This window comes from Macrotis lagotis, chromosome 5, assembly GCF_037893015.1.
Source record: "Macrotis lagotis isolate mMagLag1 chromosome 5, bilby.v1.9.chrom.fasta, whole genome shotgun sequence".
Classification (NCBI taxonomy): Eukaryota; Metazoa; Chordata; class Mammalia; order Peramelemorphia; family Peramelidae; genus Macrotis; species Macrotis lagotis.
The window spans coordinates 44,376,424-44,398,920 of record NC_133662.1 but is presented as its reverse complement, the minus strand read 5'-3'; the positions used below and the strand labels follow the sequence as shown (position 1 = coordinate 44,398,920).

At 33.9% G+C, this 22,497-nt stretch overlaps 1 protein-coding gene across 1 annotated transcript in view; it reads left to right on the top strand.

The window, feature by feature from the left end:
- KHDRBS2 (KH RNA binding domain containing, signal transduction associated 2) overlaps nt 1-22,497 on the top strand; it is a 943,011-nt gene that overhangs the window by 487,831 nt on the left and 432,683 nt on the right. Inside the window, exon 4 of the mRNA XM_074237285.1 lies at nt 1,484-1,630. Within this exon, the coding sequence (XP_074093386.1) occupies nt 1,484-1,630 (147 nt within the window). The remainder of the gene's footprint in view (nt 1-1,483; nt 1,631-22,497) is intronic.

The window sequence follows — 22,497 nt, the reverse complement described above, 5'->3', positions numbered from 1 at the left end:
ATGAAATAGTTTTTTTTAGAAAATCAGCACAATACCTGGCATACAGCAGGTTCTGTATAATTTGAATAATAATAGCCAATAACATTTAAGTAGCACTTTAAAGTTTGCAAAACACTTTGCATCTATTATTCCATTAGATCTTTACTACAAACCTAGTTACTACCCACATTTTAAAGATGAGAAAACTGAAACTGAGATATATTGACTGCCTTTTCCAGGGTCACACAATGTCTAACACAGTACTTAAAGGAGATTGAGAAGATCTGGTTAGACAAAGTAGGAGGGTGATGAGGATGCAGCACAGTCATGAAAACCTGGAGAGTAAAGAGAATCTTACAGAGCATGGTTTTAGGTAGGATCAAATGTTTTTGAAAGGTTAAGAAGCATGAGGGAGGATCTGAACCCTGATCTCCCTGTCTCCAAGTCTGACACTATGCTTAATTATCCTGTTTGTTCTAGTAAGTCTCAATGATAGAAGCAAATTCATTTAATCCTTCTAAAGTTAGGACAAAGGAATCAGATCATAATTTTCTCCTTTTGAAAATAAAGTTATAAATGAATGTTTCTTTTGTGTGGAGAACCTACGAGAGGTAGGTAAGACCATTGATTATTTTTTTCAAAAGAAAATGGGAGGCATAATCCAGGGGTTGAGAATATGTTGGCAGGTGAGGAAGTAAAAGTCCTTTCAATTAGGCATGTGACTGGATCCAGGAAGTCCACCTATTAGGTGGGTGAGTAGGGAGAGGAGGAATTTAAGAGAGGACAACAAAACAAACAGGACTGACAAGTTTGGGTATGGATAACTCCTACTAGAAGAAAATAGTGGTGAATTTGACATGAAGTAGTTGAGCTGCTCAGGTAACCAGCTACATGCTTTTTCTCCTATGATATTCAACCCTACCCTACTTTGTTAAATGTTAGTGTGTGTCTTTAACATGGCTGCACATAAAAACTTCTTGGTAGTTCTTTCCAAGGACATCATATTCTTTCTTCTCTTTTTTTACAGTATAATGAATATATCATATTTCTATATTATATTATAATTCCTTAATGGATGCAATCATGTTACTGATTTTTTTTAGATTATTTTGTGCCTTTTTTTACTTTGAGGGAGGAGGCTCTTAAAACTCAAATATACTGACACACATATTGCAACTTTTTAAGAAGGACATAAACTTTATCGGCTTTCTCTCCCAAAGAGAAACTGCATAATAAAAAGCTATTAATATTTCTGTAACCATTTTTGGGATGTTTATCATTTACAGTGATGATTAAAATCTGTTATAGATAATAATTATGCCATATTTATCTCTCAAATACTCAAAGCTGATTTTTAAAAAATTTAAGGTCATATTAGATTTTATTTCTCAAAGGACTTCCATTTATGGAACATCTGACTAGATTATGCCCTTTTGTCACATTCTTTGTCAATGAGAAATCATTGCAGAAATAAATGGAATAATAAATAATAATCTCTTTCCAGGAAGAAGAACTAAGGAAAAGTGGGGAAGCCAAATATGCCCACTTGAGTGATGAACTTCATGTATTAATCGAAGTCTTTGCTCCACCTGGGGAAGCTTATTCACGTATGAGTCATGCACTGGAAGAGATTAAAAAGTTCCTTGTTCCAGTAAGTACTTGACATAATTTTATATGCATGTTGTTGCTCTTTTTTTCTACAACTGAATGTTATTTTGATCTTGCAAAGTTTTTACCAAGAAATAGTCATTGATCGTCATTAGCATCAGTATGATTAAAAGGAAGGAAAAAATTAGAAGTGAAGGAAGAGAACTCGGGTTCAAATCACACCCTGGCATTATTTTATGTGACCTCAGGCAAATGATATAATTGTATAGGGTTCAGTTTCTTAATCTGCACAATTGAGGTGCTGAATTAAGTCTCTATAGTCTCTTTCCACTCCAAATCAATTACCCTTTTGTTTATATTTAGATTGTATCTTCATATACCTTAAAAGATTTGGGCATTTAGAAAATTACTTAAAATAGATGTTTTTAGATTAAAATTAAATTAATTCCTAGTGTCCTAGGCTTTGAACTCAAAAAGGAATATTGGTAATCAACCCCCATATTTTACAGATGAGAAAATTGAGGCTCAAAGGAATTAAATATTTTGCCCAAGATTATAGCTATTAAGTGGCTGAGGCTGGGTTTAAGCCTTACTTCCTGATTTCACCCTAGATTTTGTCAGATGAATTTTTTTTAATTAAATCAAATGTGGAAAGAAAATGTGTATGTAGCCAATGAGGGGAAAAGGGAAGTGAGAATATTATCGAGTTTGATACCAATTCTTTTCTGTAATGAATTGAGCAATGTGCTGTTTTTCTGACCTTTGAGAACCCATCAAGGAAAATTTGCCTGAATTGCAAAATTGATTGATGATTTTATCAGTGGAGTTTTATTCTTGCTTTTTTTCAGTCAATGTTGCCAAAACATGAATGCAGTCTCAAATTGATGGAGAATTTCAGTCTTACCCTAAATTTTGTGGAAAAATCTGGCTAAAGCATAATGGGAAATTGATACATCTTTTCAGAGGTGCCCATCTGAATTGCTATCTATCCCTCAAACCTGGGGGAATTATCAGTTCAAATTTTGAGTTCTTGTTAATATTTTTATGAAGGATGTGGTCAACAAATCCCAATAATAAACTAAAACAAGAAATTGTGCATATTATAAGAGCATTTTATTATGTGTTAATTAACCATTAAGTATATATCAACTAACTTATATTCACTGTGTTGAGTGTTTCAAGGAATATAACAATTATTTCTGCTCTCTAGGTTTTATATGAAAAATGGTTTGATGATATTATTTGATCATCTTAATTCATTCCATCTTTTATGTGTTTGACACCTATTATCTGAATCTAGGAAATAAAGAGAAAATCGAGACAATTCTTTAGATAATTGAAAGACAAAGACAACACTGTCAAAGATATCTCCTGTATTTAATAATGAAAATCCAATGCAAATCTCTACAGTAATAGGCTAATAATATAAACTGTAAATTGCATTCTCACTCATAATAATGTAGAACTACCTCAAATTTCTTCTCATGTTATTGAAGAACTAGTCATTTAAAATGTTAGTCTATCAGAGAAAAATTAAAAAGCTTATTATTTGAATAACAAAGAGCTTGTTTCATAGATTTCTTCTTATAATATTTCAGATTCAACAAGGTTTAGTTTATGGTGTACCAACCCAAACAGATAAGAAAAGAACTGTCAGGGCAGGTAGGTGGCACAGTGGATAGACCACTGGCCCTGGAATTAGGAGGACCTGAGTTCAAATCCAGTCTCAGATACTTAATAATTGACTAGCTGTGTGACCTTGGGCAAGTCACTTAACCCTATTGATTTAAATTAAAAAAAGAGAACTGTTGATTATATCTTAGGTGAATATGAGTATGTTATAGCAGTCGTTCATTCTGTTTGCTAACAAAAGCAATTGCTATGATTGTTCTCTCATAACTGAGGAAATTCTTGAATATCTGGAAAGAAAAGGAGAAGCTAAATCTAGAGGAAAATAAGATAATACTTAAAAGATAATTAAATGAATGATTATTTATAGCAAAATATTGTGAAGAATATATCAAAAATGTCCTACATTTCTAGAATTTATGACTTCTATGGATATCATTGATATACAGAAAAATTAGATAAAGTATGAGCAAAAGTATTACCTTATATGTAAGAAAGTGATTAACTTCACTAGGTATTATGTTAAGATAACTTTCCAACATTTTCTAATACAGCAGTGACATTTACAAGGGTTTATTGTTGTTGTTGTTGTTGTTGGAGTGATTTTTTTGGGCAAAAGATAATAACTGAACACTTTAGGAAGTGACCTTGCTTTGAAGTCATGGATTGACATGAATTTTCCAGGTGGGCATAAGTTACATGTATGACATCATGGAGAGTTACATTGCCTAGAAAGAAAATTTGGATATCGACAACTTGGTTCTGATACATGCAATGAAAAACACTTTCAGATTGTAATGAAAAGAGCAAATTTATAAGCAAAGAATAGAAATGGCAACTAACAATTGGGCAAAAGCATGAGAAATTTATGGGGGAAGTGACAATAAGTGAATAACTTGGAGAGGCGATAGTCCAAGAGAGGTCCAATTAGACAAATTCAATGAGATACTTTCATTTCATGATATTTCTTTAAGTAATTCTCTCCTTCTGATTCCTATAAATCATTATGAAAGGAAAAGTATCACAGTAAATCTGTAGTCACATGAAATCTTGCTTCTTTTATTGCTTCTACCCCAAAAAATCACATCCAACTCTATTCCACTGCTTCAACTCCTCTCATCAAATATTGAAACATAATAATGAAGATGGCTTATATTTTATCTATGCTATGTAGTATTTTTATCTTTTACCAAATTCCTTTTATCCATTGTCTCATTTGAGCCTCACAGGAATCATTCATCTTTCCAATCAAACTTAACCAAATATATTATAGTTGAACACAGAATTCAGTCTTAAATGAAACACTACTGAATTTTCTTGTATGTTATGAAAATGTCGCCTATAATTATATACAACTTTGTGATGTTAAGTACCACCAAGGAACCTAAAGGTAACAGAATGTAATGGATAGTCTCAATTCCTTTTTTCTCTCATCCCTATATTCAACCCCTTGCCAAGAAGTTTCAATTTTACCTTTTTAGTCTCTCTCTCTCTCTCTCTTATGTACTCCTTTCCTCTGCCTTTTATTACCTCATGCCTGGACTATTGCAATATTCTATTGGTTGATCTGCCAGTCATAAGTCTCTCCCTACTCTAGTATATTCACCATTCAACTAAATGATCTTTCTAAAGGGCCAATCTGACTACATCAGTGCTTACAGTTTCCATATCACTTTCATAGACATTTACAAAAACTCTGGAATTCAAAGTCGTTCAAAACCTTCTCCCTAGCCACTTTTATTCCAAACTACTCAAACTACCTACATCCCTGATCCATCATTCCCACATATTCAAATAATGGGGTCCAATTACACTGTCTTCTTCATTGTTCCTCAAATGAGATACTCTATCCTCCCACTGGAGTGTCACTGACTCCAGATAAAATGCCACCATCTGTGGAAAGTCTGTTCTGATTTCTCTTAATTCTCCTGTCTTAATTATTTTCATTTTACCTTGTATGTAGCATATCTGTCCATAGTGATTTGCATATTGTCTCCCCATTAGGTGGTGAGCTCCTTGAGAGCATGGGTAGACTTTTATCTTCCTGGTTCCTAGTCCTTCTTCTGGCACCTAGTATTTGATTTAAAAAATATTTATTGACTGTGTGCATCTGATAAATATTATGTTGCTTGGGCAAGTTCCTTAACTTCTTTGTGCCTTATTTGATCTATTAGTTATAGAGAAGTTTCTGACTTACATTGGAAGAGAAAAATTCTCCAACTAGACCAATGAAATCACAAATCCACCCCCTGTCTCTGCAGGAAGAGATACAAAGTCTTTCTAAAGTGATGATAATGTATGCAGTTCAAAATATATTTTGTACATACTCTTAGATAGCACATGTTCATTAAGTGTCCTTTACTCTATAAAGTCATCTCCTGAGATATCTTAACAATGATATAATATAAAACCTTGAACTCCTCAGTGAACATATTCCTCCCCTAAGCAGCTACTGATATAACTGATAGAGCATTGGTTCTTTATTAATAAGGAATATGTCTGTTCAAATTCAAACTCAAACATTCACTAATTGTATGGTCCTGGGCAAGTCACTTAACCCTTTTTTGCCTCAATTTCCTCAACTGTAAAGTGGGGATATAACAGTGTGGTTATGAAATAATCTTTGTATAGAAATTAAATGCCTGGCACATTATAGGCATTACAGAAATGCTTATTCTCTTCTCTTCCTTTTAACTTCCTATTTTGATATATTAGGAAGACTACTGGATTTGGAGTCACTGGAAATGTGGAAACTGGATTTGGAGTCAGTAGAAATTTTCAGATTCTGACAATATTAGTTATTAGACTTGTGTATAGGATTGCAAAATTTTTTTATGAAGATGTTGCCTATACAAAAATTTGGGATTTTAAACAACATGAAGGTATGCAAAGACAATAAGATATAAAGAAGAATGTAGGTTTTGATCTCTGAGTCTCCATTTTCTTATTTGCAAAGTGGAAACATTAGCTCTTGCATTACTACTTCAAAATACTTTCTTTAGATCACATAAAATAAAATCTTTAATTTTTTATAAAGTTAAAGTTGTATATTATGTTCAGTTCATCTCTCATAATTCTGTTCCCTGTAAGAGAATTAGTAGGATACAGATTTCCCATTGCCCTCAATTATACATTTCTAGTTTGACTGAATAGAGGAAAGAATTTCCATTGCTCTTGCATAAATTAAGTTTAGGGGATTTTTTTATGGTTTCCTTGACTGTAGGGGGAGGACGGAAGGGTTCCTGCATCCCTATGGCATATTCTTCCAGAAGTCAGTTATAACAATGAACAAGATTTGAATTACAGAAAGCACCCACTTGGAAAGTAAATTTCAATGAAATTAATTGAAGCAACTTGGGCAAGTCATTTAACCTAAGTTGGACAGGATGATTATTTAGGTCTCTTCTGCATTCTATGAAAATAACTAGCTTATAAAATAGATTTCTTTTCCTAATGAAGCAATGCAAAAATGAACATTCCTGATTTATGTCAACTAAGAGAAGCATGATGCCACTCTCAGATGCCACCCTCTAATATAAAAAGCAGAATAAAAGCTTGAAATTTGCATTAATATTTGCACTTAGCTATAGATCCACCTTCAAACAGGACTTTCTATTTAAAAGTCTGTGCTGGACAGTTATATGTAGTAAGTAATATGTTAAATAATATTTTTCATATTATTCTTATTTTTTTTGTAATACCTCTCTTTATAACTAGGTCATGGTATCCATTTTGACCTTATGTTAGAAGATGGTATAAGAAGGGGGACCAAAGTCTATGCCTAGTTTTGCCATACTGCTTTTCAATTTTTCCAGCAACTTTTAACAAATAATGTATTCTTATCTCAAAACCTTGTCTTCACATTTGTCAAATATGGGGTTATTAGGCTTATTTACTGCTATAAATTGTATCACTATTCTGTTTGTCCATTTTTCTATTTCTGGGCCAGTACTAGATGTTTTTGATAATTACTGCCTTGTAAAATAATTTAATATCTAGTATTACTTAGCCTCCTTCCTTTATATTTTTTCCATTTTTCCTTTTCTAGTCTTGATTTTTTTGTTCTTTCAAATTAATTTTTTTATAAAATTTTTTTCCGATTCCATAAAATAATTTTTTTCCCTAATTTATTTGGGATGTCATTGAATATTTAAATTAGTTTGGGTGAACATATTATTTTTATTATAATGATGCTACCTGAATAAATTAGGTAATTTACAAGTAATTAACAATTACTTTTTTCAATTATTTAAATTTGATTTTATGTGTATAAAAGTTTTTGGCATATATTTGATATATAAATTAGTGAATTTTGACCATTGGAAAATATTTTTGTTTTTGTGATTATCAAAAATGAATTTTAAATGAGGGAGAACATATTTAATGAGAAATTGATGGATAGATGATAGATAGATAGATAGATAGATAGATGGAAAGATAGATAGAATAGGGCAGACATGCATATAGACAGGTGTTAGACCTAAAAAAATATAAATCTCTATCTGAGTATCTATAATGAAAGCAACAGTCTCTATATCAAGAAATATTTCAATGTACTTTCAACATAGTCAATTTGCTTCCTTTTCTAATTTAACTTCATTTAATTTCCTTGAGGGCAAAGACTGCATCATCATCTTCCTTTTCCTGATTACAAACTAGCACAATGACTTATACAAAGTAGATTTTCAATAATTGTATGGTGAATTGAATTGAATAATACAGAAATCCAATATTGCAGATTCATCATAGGGAAGAAAATGTGATTTCTATAATAATAGATAAGTGCTTATTAAGACTCACAAATTTAGAGAAATAAAAATAATTTTAAGATAAGTTTAATAGCTCCCATTTTGAAACTTAACACATAAATACATCTGCTCTAAAATATCACAGAAAATGTTTTTGGACATTTATGTATTGTTATATAGATATGGAATCATAAGATATTAGCAACTGGTGGGATTACCAACTTTCAAATTATAAATTTTTCATACTTTGCTGGATGTTACTTGTAGCAATAATAATTGAAATGACACTTTTTGATTCAACAATATATTGAGCGTTGCAAAATACATTCTTTCATTGTCAAACAGAAAAATTATAGTTAATTTGACTATTTTGTTTACTAATTGATTGATGCTGATGATGATGCATGGCTGTCATCATAGAGAACTTTGGTACATTGATGGAATCATGATTATATCAGTATGACTATTCTATTCAATAAGTCAGACATCTTCCTATGCACTGAAATAACAAAATTCTCTGAAGAGGGTTCACAAAATGTGCTAAAAATTATTTTCCATTTCATTTCTCTGATGGCCCTATTATCTATTATCTCTCACTTTGTGACTGGTTCCTCTCTCTATCATACAGTTTTTTAAATTTTTAATAAAGATATTATTTGAATTTTACAATCTCCCCCCATCTTACTTCTCCCCCCCCAACTGAAAGCAATCTGTCTTTACTTTGTTTCCTGTTGTACATTGATCCAAACTGAAGGTGATGAGAGAGAAATCATATCCTTAAGGAAGAGACAAAAAATATAAGAGATAACAAGATCAGACAATAAGATATCTGTTTTTTTCTAAATTAAAGGGAATAGTCCTTGAATTTTGTTTGAATTCCATGATTCTTTATCTGGATACAGATGGCACTCTCCTTTGCAGACAGCCCAAAATTGTTCCCAATTGTTGCACTGATGGAATGAGCGAGTCCTTCAAAGTTGAACATCACCCCCACGTTGCTATTAGGGTATACAGTGTTTTTCTGGTTCTATTCATCTCACTCAGCATCAGCTCATGCAGATCCCTCCAGGCTTCCCTGAAAAGCCATCCCTCCTGGTTTCTAATAGCATTCCATGACATACATATACCACAGTTTGCTAAGCCATTCCCCAATTGAAGGACATTTACTTGATTTCCAGTTCATTGCCACCACAAACAGGGCTGCTATAAATATTTTTGTACCAGTGATGTTTTTACCTTTTTTCATCAACTCTTCAGGGTATATACCCAGTAGTGGTATTGCTGGGTCAAAGGGTATGCTCATTTTTGTTGCCCTTTGGGCATAGTTCCAAATTTTTCTCCAGAAAGGTTGGATGAGTTCAAAGCTCCACCAACAGTACAATAGTGTCCCAGATTTCCCACAAATCTTCCAACAATGATCATTATTCTTTCTGGTCATATTTGGCAGTCTGAGAGGTATGAAATGGTACCTCAGAGAAATTTTAATTTGTATTTCTCTAATATTAATGATTTAGAGCAATTTTTCATATGGTTATGGATTGTTTTGATCTCCTCATCTGTAAATTGCCTTTGCATATCCTTTGACCATTTGTCAATTAAGGAGTGGCCTTTTATTTTAAAAATATGACTCAGTTCTCTGTATATTTTAGAAATGAGTCCTTTGTCAGAATCATTAGTTGTAAAGATTGTTTCCCAATTTACTACATTTCTTTTGAGCTTGGTTAAATGGATTTATTTGTGCAAAAGCTTTTTAATTTAATGTAATCGAAATCATCTAGTTGGTTTTTGGTGATGTTCTCCAACACTTCCTTAGTCATAAACTGCTCCCCTTTCCACAGATCTGACAGGTAAACTAGTCCTTGATCTTATAATTTGCTTATAGTGTTATTTTTTAATGTCTAAATCCTGTAACCATTTGGATCTTGTCATGGTAAAGGGTGTTAGGTGTTAGTCTAATCTAAGTTTCTTCCATATTAATTTCCAATTTTCCCAGCAGTTTTTATCAAAGAAAGAGTTTTTACCCCAATAGCTGCACTCTTTGGGTTTATCAAACAGATGACTATAATCCTCTCCTGCTATTGCACCTAGTCTATTCCACTGGTCCACCACTCTATTTCTTAGCCAATACCAAACAGTTTTGATGACTGATGCTTTATAATATAATTTTAGATCAGGTAGGGCTAAGCCCCCTTCTTTTGCACTTTTTTCATTAAGTTCCTGGAAATTCTTGACTTTTTATTTCTAAGTATGAATTTACTTACAATTTTTTTCTAACTCATTAAAGTAATTTTTTTTGTAATTTTGATTTGTAGGGCACTAAACAGGTTGTTTAGTTTTGGTAGAATTACCATTTTTATTATATTATCTCTACCTCTCCATGAGAAGTTGATATTTACCCAGTTATTTAAATCCGATTTAATTTGTGTGAGAAGTGTTTTATAATTGTTTTCAAAAAGTTTCTGAGTCTGTCTTGGCAAATAGACTCCCAGGTATTTTATATTGTCTGAGGGTACTTTGAATGGGATTTCTCTTTCTAGCTCTTCCTGCTGTATCTTGCTAGACATATATAGAAAAGGTGAGGATTTATGAGGGTTTATTTTATAACCTGCAACTTTGCTAAAATTGCTAATTGTTTTCAGTAGTTTTTTTGGATGATTTTTTGGGATTCTCTAGGCAAACCATCATGTCATCTGCAAAGAGTGAGAGTTTTGTCTCTTCCTCCCAATTCTAATTCCTTCAATTTCTCTTTTTTTGCTAATTGCTGCAGCTAACATTTCTAATATGATATTGAATAGTAGTGGTGAAAATGGGCACCATTGTTTCACCCTTGATCTTATTGGGAGTGCCTCTAGCCTCTCCCTATAGAATATAATGCTTGTTGATAGTTTCAAATAGATACTGCTAATTATTCTAAGGAACAGTCCATTTAATCCTACACTCACTAGTCTTTTTAGTAGGAATGGATGCTGTATTTTATCAAAAGCTTTTTCAGCATGTATTGATATAATCATATAATTTCTGATAGGTTTGTTGTTGATATAATTGAGTATAATAACACTTTTCCTAATATTGAACCACCCCACATTCCTGGGATAAATTCTACTTGATCATAATGTATTATCATAGTGATAACTTGTTGCAGTTGTTTCGCTAAGATTTTATTTAAGACTGTTGCATCTATATTCATCAGGGAGATAGGTCTTTAATTTTCTTTCTCTGTTTTAACTCTTCCTGGTTTAGGTAACAGGAACATATTGATTTCATAGAAAGAGTTAGGCAGAGTTCCATCTTTCCCTATTTTTCCAAAGAGTTTATATAGAATTGGAAACAAGTGTTCCTTAAATATTTGGTAGAATTCACTTGTGAATACATCAGGTCCTGGAAATTTTTTCTTAGGGAGTTCAATGATGGCTTGTTGAATTTCTTTTTCTGAGATAGGGTTGTTAAGGTATTTAATCTCCTCTTCATTTAACCTGGGCAACTTATATTTTTGCAAATATTCATCCATTTCACTTAGATTATCAAATTTATTGGCATAGAGTTGGGCAAAATAATTTCAAATTATTACTATAATTTCCTCATCATTGGTTCTGAGTTCACCTTTTTCATTTATTCTACTAGCAATTTTGTTTCCTTCTTTCTTTTTATTAATCAAATTGACCAGAGGTTTATCAATTTTATTGGTTTTTTCATAATACAAACTTTTGGTTTTATTTATTAATTCAATAGTTTTTTTGGTTTTTATTTTATTAATTTCTCCTTTAATTTTTATTATTTTTAATTTGGTATTTAATTGAGGATTTTTAATTTGTTCTTTCTCTATTTATTTAGTTGAATGTTTAGTTCATTCATTTCCTCTTTCTCAATTTATTTATGTAAGCATTTAAAGGTATAATATACCCCCTGAGAGCCTCTTTGAATGAATCCCATAGATTTGGGTATGTTGTGTCATTATTGTCATTATCTAGGATAAAATGGTTAATTCTTTCTATGATTTGTTTTTGGTCCATTCATTCTTTAAAATGAGGTTGTTCAATTTCCAGTTAGTTCTGGGTCTATATCTCCTTGGCCTAATATTGCACATGACTTTTATTGCATTGTGATCTGAGAAAGATGTATTCACTATTTTTGCAGTTGATCATTAGGTTTTTATGTCCTAGTACACGGTCAATTTTTGTATAAGTTCCATGTACTGCAGAGAAAAAGGTATATTCCTTTCTATCCCCATTCAGTTGCCTCCATAAGTCTACCATATCTAGTTTTTCTAACAATCTAATTACCTCTTTAACTTCTTTTTTATTTATTTTATGATTTGATTTATCTAGATCTGAGAGTGGGATGTTGAGGTCTCCCACTAGTAGAGTTTTGCTGTCTATGTCTTCCTTTAGTTCTTCAAGCTTCTCCTCTAAAAGTTTGGATGCTATGCCATTAGGTACATACATACATACATATATATATATATATATATATATTCAATATTGAAATAACTTTATTGTCTCTGGTACCTTTTAGGAGGATAAAGTTTCCTTCCTTATCACTTTTAATGCTATCTATTTTTGCTGCTGCTTTGTCGGAGATAAGGATTGCTACCCCTGAATTTTTTACTTCAGCTGAAGCAAAATATATTTTGTTCCAACCTTTTACCTTTACTCTATATGTATCTCTCTGCTTCAAATGAGGTTCTTGTAAACAGCATATGCTAGGATTCTTGTTTTTAATCCACTCTGCTATTCACTTATGTTTTAAGGGAGAGTTTATCCCATTCACATTCCAAGTTATGATTACTAATTCATTATTGCCCTCCATGATATCTTCCTTCTGTTTATATTTTCCCCCTTTCCCCCTTTATCAGTATTCCCCAGTATTTTGTTTCTGAATACCACCTCCTTCAGTGTGTTTGCCTCCCTACATCACCCTTTCTTTCCCCTTTACCTTTTTCCCTTTACCCTTCCTTTTGTTAGTTCCCCTTTCCCCCCTCCCCCTTCCTTTCTCCATCCCCTCTCCCCTTTCCCCCTTTTAATACTTGAAAGGTTAGATATTTTTTAAGTTAACTAAGTATGTGTAAGTTGACTTTAAGCCAAGTCTGATGAAAAGAAGATTCAGGTGTTGCTCATCTCCTCCCTTCTTCCCCTCTATTACCATAGGTATTTTGTACCTCTTAGTGTAATGAGATTTATCCCATTCAATCCCCTCCCTCCTCCTGTCTCCTTCCTATCCCCCTTTTTAAGGAGGTAGTGTCTTTTAGATCATTCTTTCTGAGTCATAGAAAATTCTGAGTATCGTCCCTTCTCTCTAAGTACATTCTATCTAATAGAGTTAAAATTCTTGAGAGTTATTAGAGTCTTCCTCCCAAGTAGGGTTAAAGCCAGTTACATCCCACTGGATAGCTGTCTCATGGATAGGTCATGAATGTCCATCACTTCTGGCTAGGTATATTCTCTTTGTTAGAGTTACAAATCTCAAGATTTATGAGAATCTTTTTCCCCATGCTGGGATATAGCCATCTTCAACTTATTGGATAGCAGTTTTTTCTTTTCTTTTTTTTAGGTTTTTGCTAGGCTTTTCTTTTAGGTTTTTTTCTTTTACTGCCCCCCCTTTTTTACCTTTTCATGTGTCTCTTGAACTTCCTGTTTGATGTCCAAATTTTGTATTTAGCTCTTTTTTTTTTCATCAGGAATTTTTGGAATTGTTCTATTTTGTTAAATGTCCATCTTTTTTCCTGGAAGACAAGGCTCAGCTTTGTGGGATAGTGGATTCTTGGCTGCATTCCAAGTTATCCCTTGCTCTTCTTAATATCTCATTCCAGGCCTTTCGATTCCTGAATGTTGATGCACCCATGTCCTATATAATACTTACTGTGGCTCCTTGATATTTAAATTGTTTCTTTCTGGCTGCTTACAGGATTTTCTCTTTTATCTGATAGTTCTGGAATTTGGCCACAACATTCCTTGGTGTTTTCATTTTAGGATCTTTTTCTACAGGGGATTGATGTATTCTTTCAATAACTACTTTGCTCTCTGGTTCCATGATATCAGGGAAGTTTTCCATCACTACCTCCTGTAATATTAAGTCTATGCTTTTTTTTTTTCTCTTCAATGTTTTCAGGAAATCCACTAATTCTCAGGTCGCCCTTCCTCAACCTATTCTGGAGGTCAGTGGTTTTGCTGATGAAGTATTTTACATTTTCTTCTATTTTTTGATTTTGTTTAACTGGCTCTTGCTGTCTCATGGAGTCATTAGTTTCTACAGACTCCATTCTTTTTTTTAGGTAGGAGTTTTCTTCATTAACCTTTTGCAACTCCTTTTCCAATTGGGCAATTCTACTTTTGAAAGAGCTTTCCATTTGACCAATTGAGGTTTTGAGAGAATTATTTTCTTTTTGCATTTGCCCATTTGAGGATCTGAGAGAATTATTCTCATTTTGTATTTGTCCAATTGATGATCTGAGAGATTTATTCTCATTTTGTATTTGTCCAATTGTATTTTCTAAGAATTTGTTTTCTTGTTGCAAGGTATTAATTGTCTCTCCCACATTTTTCAGTTGATTTTTAAACTCCTTCCTTATTTCTTCAAGGAAGTCTTTCTGTGCTGAAGACCAGAACGTATTCTACTCAGAGGTTCTAGGTCTTTGAGTTAGGGTCTTTTCCTTCCAAGAATTTTTCTATGACTCCACCTTTCCACTGACCCTTCTTCATTTTTCTAAGACCTTGAGTTGGGGAGGGGCTGGTTCACAGGGATTTGGGATTACTAGAAGCTTTACTCACTGAGTGCAATTTCTCTGGCTGGTCAGTAGGAGGTGCTGGTAGCTTTCTCTGGCTTGTTTGAGGCCTTCTCCCTTAGCTTGAAGGAAGGGGTTGGAGCTATTGAATCCTTTTGCCTTCAATCAATGGTGGGCTTTACCCTGGGGTGAGGTCATTCCTCTCCCTATTGTCAGCTGGACTTGTTTTTCTGCTCACACACCTGTGCCTGAGGCAAAAGTAAACTGCAATTGTTTGTTCTGGGAAGAGGCCTCAGCTCTAATGGAGGGGTGGACTCAGTGTTCCTCAGAACAGAGGAGCCCAGGGATGGTGTCTGTAGCTCTCCTGCACCAGAACTCTCCCCCCAGCCCTGTTGGCAAGCATCAGAGGGTCAGCACCAACACCAGTGCCTCTGCTCCCTAATAGACTCAAGCCCCTGCTGCCTAGCCCCACTGATGATCCAGCAGGTCCAGCTCTTGGGCCCTCAGACTCCCCAGCTCCAATTCAGCTGCTAATCTGGCTGATCCTGGGCTGATCAGCCCTCTGCTTCCAGACTCACCTGCCCGAATTAGCCCAATGCTGCTGCAGGAGACATATGCTGAGGTAGATGTTTTTTCTCCTGGATTTTCTTTCTGGGTTTTGTGGGTCAGATTTATGTTAAGAGGTTTGTTTCATATGATAGATGGGGAAAGATCAGGAGACTTTAGAACTGTGCCTGTCTTCTCTCCACCATCTTGGCCAGAAGTCTCTATCATACAGTTTTGAAGAAGTATACTGGACTAAACTAGTTGGAAAACCTGATTTGTTATCCTGGCTCTGCCATTTGCTGTGACCATGAACCAGTCTCTTCACCTATATAGCTTTCATTTTCCTTACTTATTAAATGAAGAATTTGTAAAAGATGATCTCAGAGGACTCTTATAACACTTAGTACTACAATCCAAAATCTTTTATATGATTTCTTGCATACTTGTCATTATTGATAATGTGCTGCTACCTGAAAATATTCCCCAGATGTCTCTTCTCTGCCCTTTAGCTTACTTATAATTTTAATCATAGCATTTTAGCATTCAGAGCTACACAACCTCATTCTTGCTAATTGGTATTAAAAGAGATGGGTTTTTGTGGCAGGAAGCAGATTAGGTTCATTGAACGTATTGAAGTTTTCTGAATGCAATCTAGCCACACATTCAATTTATTGACATCATCTGGAATATATTGCATGTCTATTTATGCATACATAAAAATATATGTGCACACACATGCATATGTGTATGTATATACAAACTATATACATATGTGTGTACATGAGTGGGTATGTGCTTGCATGTGCATGTACGTGTGCGTGTGTGTATTTTGCACATGTGGATGTGCATTTGTATTATGAGTATACATGTATATGATTCTATATGTATATATGCATATGTGTGTTTATGAATGTGCAGCTGCATATGTATATGTATACAAATATCTACCCAGACTAAAGGGTGTCTCAAAAGTTCAGCACAGTTTTAAACATTCTTAGCATATATGTACAACCATATACTTTGTACATACCCATACAATAGAGAGACTGAATGAACCTATTACTTCCCTGATGCATGAGACTTCTTTGTTTATTGAATTGAATTGAATTTGCCCCTAAGCATGTTTTCCTGATTAAAAATAATATATTTGAATTCTGTTGTATATAAAATGTTTAAATTAGGGAACTACTCTTTGAGCTTACAATTCAATAGTAAATTCAAAAATTCTCATATTACAAAATAGGGTTTGAGGCTAGGAGAAGTTATTTCACTGATAATCAAAATGAATCATCTCCCTCTCCCAACTGAATTCATCACCTCTTCCTCAATCTATATTCCTAGATAATTGTCTAGATCTCTGAAAGAAGTAACATACCACTATAAGTCAGAAGTCTTCCTGGTTTTGACTTATTCTCTGTCAATTATACCCTGCTGTTTTTCATGTGTAAATATATGTATATATAATGCAAATACTTTCTCATGAATGTTTATATTTCCACACATGCATTTATAAATAGTAGTATCTATACTTTAATATTTAATATTAATATTTCAAGCATTGATAATTTGATTAGTGTGGAAACTCCTTCCTCTGATGCAGATTACTGCCCCTTTGAATCTACTAGATACTCATAAATTTTACTGTTGTCAACAAAAAAGAGTATTATCATGAGACTAACCTGGTAATGGACTACCTTGGTGGTTGGACAAAATGTATCTTGTTAATCAGGGAATTTTATTTGAAGTTTTTGCAGGTTGGTAGACTGACAATCCATGCCACTATGAGGTTTCAGAAGAGAAAGTAACAGCTGACTATGTATGTGTTGGCTTACAATATGACTCTTACATACTGTCAGCTTTGCAGAGATAGTTCATGTATATTTAAATTATCAAATATAATCAATTATAAAATGCAACTATCTTTCTTTTCTTTTTCCTGCCTCTTTGCTTTATTTGCTCATTCTATAGCCATTGCCAACTAAGTCCTTCTGTAGTCCTGCATGCAAAGTTCCTAAAGTTAGCTTATTGACATACAGCTGCCAGTTTCCATCTTGGTTGCAATGCTATTTGCCACTCATCTGCTTCTCCCATTTGGTCATTTATTACTGTTTTTCTCTCAACTGTATCTACAATGAGATACAACATAGAGAATCAAAATCAAAATATCTTTTTCCTACCTGATGGGAAGTTCAATGAGAATTTTCATTTTCATCTTTAGCTGCCTTTCTCTGAGAATGAATAAAGATGGAAAAATTCATAGAATGCCTAAACCTTTGTCTAGCTATGTGTGGGGTGGGGGGAGAAGCATGAAAGCCTTGCCACAGGCAAAATGATGTTGATTTTTTTCTTTTTTCATTTTTCTTTTCTTACTTTTAATATGATTTCCAGTCCTGATTTTCTCCTTTCAGATCTACAGGGAATAGTATCATATCTACTGAAAGTTGGAAGGGAGGAAAGGAGTCCATCTATTGCTGTCAGAGGGTGAAGGATTTCCTTTTATCAAGAGACATTCAATAGACTTTTCTCTATTGATTTCCAGCAGCTCAGATTTAATACACTGAGGAATGACAAAGAGAGTTGAACTGATTATACTTAACATATTATATTTAAGTGTATTTATAGTTAATTTAAGTCTCTCAAACTAGATCATAGAACACATCTAAATTAAAGATTATACATAGATGCATCTCTCCATGAGCTCTTGGCTATGGTTGAAAAGGACAATGAGCTGTAAATGTTGCTTAGGAATATATTTTAAGGAATAAAAAGAAAGAGAATAGGAAGATATAGGTGAAAAAACAATCAATTATAAGTCAAAAGTATCAGCTCTGCCATGTATACACTGTGTCACAGAAAACCTTTTCTAGTTACTTTAATTTCTCAGAAGTACCATCTGTTACCTTATAGGAGGCTTTTTTTTTTGAGATTGACAAATTATGTAATCAAATTGGATTCATTCTTTGCCTTAAAGGGAAGGAAGTTGTCTCTAAGGTTTGACTGCCCCAGAGGAGTAAGACTTGAGGATGAGTTCTTTTGTTTTATTTTTGTTTTTAACTTTCAGGGGGAGTATTAACCTAGACTACATAGTAATGGACTTCTGATAAATATTGCTGGTATTACAATAGATCATCCAAACAATGACAAAAGTCTCTGAGTAAAATATTAAAAGATGGAGAGAAAAGGGATACTCAAAGTATGAGCTGTGTCATTGAAAACTCTGGATAATGACTTAAGAGAGATCTGAGAAGAGTAGAGCAAAGATGGAAGAGAGATTGCAAGTATTTCAAAATGGCTCAGAATTGAGAGAAAATACTAGATGGGTGGTATATATGGGCAAAGATAAACTCTCTACCCCTGAAAGTAAATGAGTAGAAGAATATGCTCATACATGGGAGCAGGCCGAAAGAAATATGGTATCTTAAAGGGAAGTGAGTGTTCTCTGAAAAAGAGATAGAAGGAATGTTCATTGAACTATACAGACTGTAAGGGAGTTTGATGAATATAGAGCAGGTGTTCCAAATGTAACAGGGGACAGTGATAGCAAATTATTCAGGAATGGAAATGGGGAGGAGCAGAACCAATTAGAAAGGAGCTTATGCCTCAGGAGGAAGTATTGGAGAAACAAATGCTAGCATTAAGAGAGTGATACTGAGTGAATAAGATTGAACTGCCAATAGAAAGGAAGTAAGATATGTATGGTGTACTCCACAATTGAAAGATCTTAGAATTTCAAATAAAGTATTGAATGAATGGTAGTGGTTGAATGGGTGCTTCCATGAAATTTGTTTGTTTATTTTTTCCCAACTGTGCCCTGCTACTTAACAGAAGGATCTGAGCTTCTAGATAGAGGGTCAGGAAGTACAAAAGTGTTGCCTAATTAGTTTTTGTTCTCCTATTTTCCTTGAATATCTATAATATGGGCAGAGATTGCTTTGCCTTTAATTTAAGATCCCAGCCAACTTCAGCTGCTTTTTAGAGAAAGCTCCAGGACAAGAGATTCCCAGAGTGCCTTGCACCTGGATATGGGTTTGCATCAGCAGACATGAACAGAAAAGAGAAAGCAGCTGTGTGGAGGAAAGCCAAAAGGAGGCGAACGGGGAAGAAGAGAGCAGCCATGTGGAGGAAGAGCAGCAGGCGCAAACTGAAAAGAATAGATGGCAGCTGCCTAAAGAGAGATAACAGTCACTAGAGACAGAGCAGACAGGCACAGATCTGGAGGAAGAAGATTGCAGCCACATGGAGCAGTGATTATAAGAGATAATGAGAGCTGCTCAGCAGGAGAACTTGTGGGTGCAAGCAACTACTATGCTATATCCACTGGGAAAACAGAAAGAGACTATGCAGCCTGTCAGGACTGTAATGTTTCAGAGTCACAGGAAGAGGCTTCAATGAGTGTCAGTTGGTTATAAAATATTCTAAGTCCAGAATCATCAAACATGTGACCTATAGAACCTGAATCAGATAAAAATTTAATAGGGAACCATTTGATGAAATAAATTTAAAAATTAAATAAAACATAGATAATATTCATATGTATTTTATGAAAGTATGTGGACTGAAGGAATTCTTACATATACTTTAGTAGCCCTCATTTCTTTTCAAGTTTGACACCACTGACCTAGACTAACTTCCTAAGAAGAGAGAAAGAAATTTAAGAGAGAGATGGGATTGGATCCGAAATTTCAGCACTGGGATCCACTGAACTACCTGTGTCCTGGTATGGTAATAGGAACAGAAGGATTAAAAAAATAGAGTATCACCAGCACTGAAGCATGGCAATCATTTTGTACATGAATACAACAAACTAATTCTGGGACTCACGTCACTATTATTCATCTCCTTAATTTGCTTCAGTTAAATGATGTTTGCATTTAAAGTTCAAGTGTTGTTTATATGGTCTGACTTAAAAATATATGTAAGTAAGAACAAGTCATTTTTTAAAAATAGTAAATGATGCAAAATTATAATCAGAACCAAGAAAGTCCCATAGGTTCATAGGGTCACATAGGATCATAGATTTAATATTAGCAAAGTTAGAAGGGATGCTAGAAGCTATCTAGTTCAACCCTCATTCTGTAGAAGAGAAAATGATGACATAGAAAAGTCAATAGAATTGCATACCAGGTAGAAGTTGAATCCAGGAAATCTGACTTCAAATCTAATGCTCTTTTTCCTGTATCATGTTGATTAAGTCATGTGGAATCTTGTGGCGGTACCTTGCTATATATTTTAGTCTATGCATCAAAGTCCTCCATGCTCTTTATACTGTTCACCTTTGTACTTATATCCCAGAAATAATACTGATTCTGTAGTAAAATTTCTTCTCATTCCTAAAAATAGATCTTATATGTTTCTACACCTGCACCATTAGTCACGGCATTCTGTCTTCTTGCAGTGTCCTCTGGGGAACCTTTGCCTAATTAAATCATTTTCATCATTTAAGACATAGTTTAAATGCCATCTTCTCCATAATGACTTCACTTATACATCTTTGCAAGTGGGATACCACTTGTGTAATAATGCATTAGAGTGGTACTTCAATCATACATAGGGGTAACAGTAATTTTTGTGGAAAAACGAATAGATGAAACAAATAAAATCAATAGCACCAGTACTATGTATTTTTTCTATCACCAGGTTTTTTTCATGATAATTTGCAAGTTCATGTTATTAAATGTCTTGGCCATTAAATTCTTCATTTTTGTAAACAACCATATTTTCACTTAATTAATCCATTGTTAATAATCTTAAAATCTATTTAAAATGCTCATTGGCTTTCTATTTACTCAACATTTCTTAAAGTTTAAACATGTAGTTTCTTCTGGTTTCATACAGCTTCCACACTCCTTAAAATGAGAAATCAGAGAGAAATGCTAGTATAACTTTGAGTTATCAGTCACTATTTTATCTTATTTTATTTTTTAGGGGTTTTTTTGCAAGACAATGGATTTAAGTGGCTTGCCCAAGGCCACACAGCTAGGTAATTCTTAAGTGTCTGAGGCCAGATTTGAACTCAGGTACTCTTGACTCCAGGGCTGGTGCTCTGACCACTGCGTGACCTAGCTGCCCCAAGTACCACTATTTTAAAGAATGCCTGTCAGCTAAAAAGAAAAACCAGTGATTATCTCTATTATGGTCTTTCCTAGTACTATAAGATAATGAAAATTAGGAGTCTTTGCCAGTCCAGAGTCAAGAATACCCAAATTCAAATCTGGCCTCATATACTTACTGGCAATGTGAAACTGATTAATTCACTTAAACTCTGTCTACTTCACTTTCTTCAGCTGTAAAATGGTGATAATGTAAACACTTACCTCCCATAACTGTGGTAACCATCGAATGGGATCATTGCAAAGTGTTTTGCAATTCTTAAAGTGTTATATAAATATCGATAATTGTTATTATAAATAAAAAATTGATCAACAAAAATAACTCATGATTTGTGAAAGTTTCCACCTTCTTCACTCCATAATTTAATCAAAAGGATGTATCTGAGACAAATGAGAATGAACTATTTAAAGCCATACAGTACTAAAAACAAAGATTGTTTTAGTCTTTTTGTCAGTAAAATTATTTCTTCCATTCTCAAGGAGAAGTGAGGAGAGCAGAGGACAGGAGAGCAGAGAAGAGGAGAAAGACAATCCAAACATTAGCTTCTTTTCACATTATACATGATCAAGAAAAGCTTCCATCCCTAATTTCTCTTAAATCAAACTACTTATTAGGGAAAATTTACCAAAATGTAACATTAAATGTCTCTGTGCAGTGCTTGGTAGGCTGGCTGCCATTTCTTCTCACAACCAGAAAAGTTTAGTGTTGAAGTTTCCATTGACTCAGACTACTGGACCTCTCAAAGGGGCGTCTCTCTCTTTTGGTCCTTCTTCCTCCTTTCTTTTCTTCATTTTTCTCCAGAATTAGATACAGGGATAAGGAAATGATTTAGCCCAAGGACCCTGCTGCAACATATGAACTTCTCCATGAAATGAAAGCAAGACTGTTTTAGTCTTAGGAGATGAAAGTTTCCAAATTCTTTGCAAAGTTCTCATTTTGAAAGCTTAATAACATTGTAAGAAAAAAAAAGAATAGATGATTGATAAAGTTTGATCTCATTTAGAATGTTATTCTCTAACCTGTCAGGAATTAGAGTCTGCATTTTTCTAGTTAATTTTTTGATCTATCAGAACTGTCCAATCAAGCACATATTTCATGAAAACAGAGACATGCCTTTTGGGTCAATGACTATTGTTTCTGAGAAGCAAATCTAGGTCA